This window comes from Triticum aestivum, chromosome 1A, assembly GCF_018294505.1.
Source record: "Triticum aestivum cultivar Chinese Spring chromosome 1A, IWGSC CS RefSeq v2.1, whole genome shotgun sequence".
In the NCBI taxonomy this organism is placed as follows: Eukaryota; Viridiplantae; Streptophyta; class Magnoliopsida; order Poales; family Poaceae; genus Triticum; species Triticum aestivum.
Genome location: NC_057794.1, coordinates 425,800,154 through 425,806,176, shown reverse-complemented (window position 1 = coordinate 425,806,176; position 6,023 = coordinate 425,800,154). Strand labels below are relative to the sequence as shown.

General features: G+C 46.3%; 1 protein-coding gene across 1 annotated transcript; it reads left to right on the top strand.

The window, feature by feature from the left end:
- Positions 1-1,956: 1,956 nt before the first annotated feature.
- Positions 1,957-2,897, top strand: LOC123142360 (protein SRC2-like). Its single transcript, XM_044561328.1, has one exon. The coding sequence runs from the start codon at positions 2,035-2,037 to the stop codon at positions 2,605-2,607; it is 573 nt and encodes a 190-aa protein (XP_044417263.1). The 5' UTR covers positions 1,957-2,034; the 3' UTR covers positions 2,608-2,897.
- The last annotated feature ends 3,126 nt before the right edge of the window (positions 2,898-6,023 follow it).

The window sequence follows — 6,023 nt, the reverse complement described above, 5'->3', positions numbered from 1 at the left end:
ATAACAACTCTATTATTGCCTCTAGGGCATATTTCCTTCAGATAAAACTCTCACAAAATCTGTCGATGATGATAATCTGCAGCGAGGCCACTGCCGCAGGCTGAAGTGATCACCACACATAGCATGTCATCGAAGGGACCCTGGGTTTACCCTGCCGCAATTTGGACAAGGGAACCAGAGGCGGCCAGCAGGGGTTGGCCTATGAAGATGTAGGAGCTCGGACCAAGGCAGGCCGGCATGGACTAACCCCTAGATCAATAGATCAATGGGGCTGCCGTTGATGTCGCCGGATCGACACATGATCTGAATCAGGGTGCTGGAACCATGTGCACCATCCCTGGAGCCTGCACCTGCGCTTGTTGCGGCGGCCATCATGCACCGGTGGACGGCGAAGAACGGCTTCCTCCTGGACAGCACATGACGAAAACCGCACCAAGCGCCACCAGTGTCGCCCAAAGTCGCCATCACGAGATCGCCATGGATGGAGGCCGAACCTCACCCGTGGAACGCCCCACTGCCACCATCCTTGGCCCCAGCGCCAGCTTCACCGACGGTGGCCTCCGGTGGCGGCGAGACGGGAGGCAAATTGTTTGAGCCCCCTGCGGGTGAGATGGGATCCCCCGAGTCGCCAGTCACCGGGTCTCCTGACGTCTTAAAAATGGAAGAGAATTTCACTTCCCGGCCTCTGCATCAACTAGGGATGCATACGGCCATTTTAGTATGAGTACCAAGATAAACATGGTCCTCAGAATTTTTTTAAATGAGTATCAAGATATTTCTTGATACGCGGTTTCACCACACACCAAATTTGATCCTCAATAAACGGAAGAAAACCCATGTGCATCACCTGTCAATTTTAGGAATTGAACTCGGGTCGTTAGGATGCACAACCGCATACCCAACCACTGAGCCAAAACTCTCTTTGCATATAGCCTAAATGACAAAAAACTACCTAGTTCAATCCTCCCACCTCCTCTCTGCAAAGTAGTCTTGGTCATTTCTCAAGGAATCAAAGCACCCCCCCCCCCCGCCCAATGGTTTGTATTCGTACGTGAAGAAACTTTGTCAATGATACGATGACCTTCGATATAAAGCCGTCGTACATAACCCCCCTGCGTACTCATCACTAACCACGTTGCTATGTGTAACCCCGTCGATAGTTGATTCTTGAACATAAACAAGTTAAAAATACAATTTACTAATAACCATTTATGTATCTTGTACATTCTCGGTGGGGTATCCACATGGTGTGTGGCTGTGTGGGTGAACATTGAAATATAAGTAATAATCTACTCCCTTCGTTCCAAAGTTCTTGTCTTAGATTTGTGTAGATACGGATATATCTAATACTAAAACATGACTAAATACATCCGTATTTAGACAAATCTAAGATAAGAATTTTGGGACGGATGGAGTATGAAATATCAACACTTGTATTGACATGATTTTTATTCAATATATGGTTCTTGTCTTTCTCGATAGATCAAAGTGCACCACTTTAGTTTGTGTTGTGCCCACCCCCGTAAAAAAAGGATTGTTATGTGCCCATGCTTTGATAAGTTGCTAGATCCGCCGCTGCATACAGCCATCTCTTTGCTTGAAAAATGCAAAACTTGTCCCAAAGTACCCCTTGTCATTGTAATCCTTGTAGCACAGATGCAGATTAATGAGGTCATGGAATCATTTCCGCTGGGTGGTTTTTCCACGTCGACCGGCATATCGATCATGTAGCACAGCATATATTAAGAGAAGAATCGCCGGCAACATGATCTGATCAAAGTATGGAAGAAGGATTAACAAATGACAAATCACGCCCGGAATCTGCTTCCCTGTCGATGCAAAAGCAGTGGCTGCGCCCGAGCCAGTTGTTAATGGTCGTCAGTGATGGCGCACCTCGTCCCATATGGCTGGCACGTAGGCGTACGCTGCCCTCCTCTACATATACACGGACCGAGGAACGGAGCAGGCAGGCAACAACGCACGAGCAGAACCGCGACGCGATCGAGTGATCGAGTGCACGGTCGGTCGACGATCATGGCGAGCAGGACGGTGGATGTCACCCTGGTCTCCGCGAGGGACCTCAGGGACGTCAACCTCGTCTCCAAGATGGAGGTCTACGCGGTCGTCTACCTCGCCGGCGACCCCATCTCCCGGGAGCGGGTCCTCGCCGACCGCACCGGCGGCCGCAACCCCACCTGGAACGCCACTGTCCGCGTCACGGTCCCAGCCTCCGGCTCCGGCAGCGGCGCTCTGCGCGTGCTCCTCCGCACAGAGCGCCCCCTCGGCGACCGCGACGTGGGCGAGGTGATCCTCCCGCTCACCGAGATCCTAGCCGGCGCCGGCGACGAGCCAACCGGCGCCACGCAAGGCGCCTACAAGGTGCGCAAGGTCGGCTCTAACAAGGTTCGCGGCGTGCTCAACCTCTCCTACAAGCTCGGAGGAGTCATCCACCCACCCGCCGGCCAGTACCAGCAGGTTGGAGCGACGGGGTACCTGGCGGCGGCCGCTGCACCGTACGCGTCTGCTCCGCCGCCGCAGCAGCTCAGCTACCCGTACCCGTGCCCACCCCCGACAATGGTTCGGCCGCTGCGCATCAGCAGCCGGTAAAAGCGCGGCGATACCAGAAAGAAATAAAGCAAGCGCGCGGCGCGGCAAACTACTCTTGGAGTGGCATGGCAACCTTTTGCTCTGTTCTGCCCCGCTCATACAAAGAAATGGTGGCTTGGTGAGTGGGTTAGCCACTACCCACTTGTGGAGCGACTGCGAAATGCTGTGTACCAATAAATCTGAACGAAATGTATGTTGTGCCTGCACGTAGAAATATCCGCAGCAACTATTTGTATGCTGCGTACTAACTAATAAATCTTAGCAGACTATCTTGTAGTCTCTCCGTTTCATTAACGTAGTGTATATAATTTTTTTTGAAAAAACAAATCTCATAAACTTTGACCAAGTTTATGGAGAAAAAGATTAACATCTAAAATGCCCATTGTAGTATATCATTAGGTTAATATATTATATATTTGGTATTGTAGATATAAATAGTTTCTTCTATAAACTCGGTCAAAATTTACAAGGTTTGACTTTTCAAAAAATTCATACGCACTACATTATAAAATGAGAGGGGGGAGGGGGTATCAATAATTAAAATGTGTGTTGATTTATATTATACTAGCACATATGCTTGTGCGTTGTAGTAGGGGGGAAGAAATAATATATGATTAAATTTAGTGAAAGTTGTGTGTGCAAGCACAACGCCTCATGCTGCACTTAATTTTTCCAATTGTATTGGCTATCTTTCATTTCTCATTTCTCAAGGGATAAATCAGATCAACATCTAAACCTCTGCTTATCAATTTTCACAATGGCTTCTTGATACCCAAGGTAACTCGAAGATGTATATAAATTAGTGAAATTCAATCTAATAAAAGATACTCCCTCCGTTTCAAAATGGGAAAACTTTGTTTTTGCCACTCTAGTTTTTGCCAACTTTGCTTATGCTACTCTAGAATTTGACATTTTACTTTTGCCACTCTTAGTTTTTGACAATACATCACAATTGCCATTCTATGGCAAAAGCAATAATTTTAGAATGACAATTGTGATACATTATCAAAATCTAAGAGTGGCAAAAGTGAAATGAAAAGTTATTGCTTTTGCCACGGAATGACATTTGTGATGTATTGTCAAAAACTAAGAGTGGCAGAAGTGATATCTCAAATTCTAGAGTGGCATATGCAAAGTAGGCAAAAACTACAGTGGCAAAAACAAAGTTTTCCCTTCCAAAATATAAGTCTTTTTATAGAATTCAACAAGTGACTACATACGGAGCAAAATAAGTGAATTTATACTCTAACATATGTCTACATATATCCGTATGTTGTAGTCTGTTTGAAATGTCTAAAAAGACTTATATTTAAGAACGGATGGAGTATTTGGATGAAACCCACCTAGCCCGGCCCCCGGCCATAGAATGCAAGGAGGCAGGGCTCAGGACACCCAGACTGTGGCACGACCAACACGAGGCACCACCTCTGAGCGGCCACGACCTCGGACATGGCCGAATCAACGTACTCCTACCTAGAGCGCCTAGATATCAGCGAGTGGGTTGCATGAATCAGACGGGCCAAAGGCGGAAGCCATGGGGGAAGCATCGGTGAGGACGTATACAACACCCTGGATGTCCACACCTTGAGAGATAGCCCAAACCGATGCGACGACCCATATCTCGATATCCAACATCGGGGATGCCGAGCAAACAAGACAACACCTTGAAGAAGGGGAACGACGTCGTGGTGCCTAATTGTCTGATCCAGTGAATCGAACCTGGTGTTCCCCGCCGCACTGGAAGGGGCCCAAAAGATGAGTGTATTTTTTACGCTCATCACATCCTTGTTCAAACTAGTTTATTTCATAAAATCTAAGATATTCCTCCGATATTGCCACTAATGACTAATTAATGCTAGATTGCAGAATTTTCTCTTTATTTTATTTTCACGGGAAAAAGACTATATATGGTAAAAATCAATCATATAGATGAAAAAAACAAAATGAAGATAGAATAAATCAAATGGGAGGCGCACCAGCACCAACATAACACATAACACAAGACAATATCTGCCGTCAATAGCACCGTGATGTCCACCCCAACAACTTTTATAAACGGTACATGACTTGCCAAGGGCAGCCGCGAGAATCTGCATCACCGTAACATAAGTCATTCTCCAACCCTAACCACCATCATTTCCCATCTCATCTTCATAGCCACCATCATCTCCATAACGCAGCAAACCACCTGCAAGTTAGTCATACTTGTAATCATGTATCGCATCCGACAACCACTGTAAGACATATTATCAACAAAGCATTCATCTTTACGTCTTCTCCAATGATTGCTTCTTGCGATCCGATTGCCATGTATGAGTAATCCATAAGGCAATGAGTTGAGGCATAGCCTTACAACCTGTCGTATTTGTATAAGGGATCGATGGAATGACTTGAATTAACATCACATATGCGTATAAATTACATCATAGTTGTATTTTATCTCTTTCTCGTTCTTCGACCCTATAGGTACCCATGATCATGGAGTTTGATCAAGGAGGGGGTTAGGAGCTAGGAGGATGCGGAATGTTATATATTCTAAACACCAGTGACAGAAAGGTTTTGTGTGGTAACGAAAAGCCAATCCTTGAGGATACATGAGGGGTAGTCATTAAACGCCCAATGAATTTGTCTGGTTTATCTTAATAACCGAGGTAACCCCACGTGATGGTAAGAGTCTACGGTTGGACAATTGACTCTTGATGCAGGTCTGGACCGCTCAAGAAGCAATTTGGACACATCCCTACTTCGTTTGTTACAAGCACATCCTAACGGGTGTCTTCCAGGGCACAAATTATGATCATGATGATCATGATCACAAATATATGGTTGTAAGAAACAAGTCCTCATACCCATGCCTGTTTTAATTATAAGTATTTGTTGGGAAACATAGTAGAAATCAAAAAAAATCATGCCTACGATCACCCAAAATCAATATGAAGATGCATAACAGGTTAGGATCACGATTGTTACCGTCACCGAGTTGCAGCGGAAGAAGAACATGTGGGTGTAGATCGTACTTGGGGTCCCTCAAACTGTCAATGAATGATCCCTCGTATCACCCACGAATAGTCCCTCGAACTAAAGACCAAAAGCACGGCCTCTCTACTTGGTTGCAAGAGTGCATCATTCACAACCGGGCAGTGTTTCGCCGTCTATAGCTAATCTGTTGGGGAACGTAGTAATTTCAAAAAAATTCCTACGCACACGCAAGATCATGGTGATGCAAAGCAACGAGAGGGGAGAGTGTTGTCTACGTACCAACGCAGACCGACTGCGGAAGCGATCACACAACGTAGAGGAAGTATTCGTACGTTTTCCCGATCCGACCGATCCAAGCACCGTTACTCCGGCACCTCCGAGTTCTTAGCACACGTACAGCTCGATGACGATCCCCGGGCTCCGATCCAGCAAAGCGT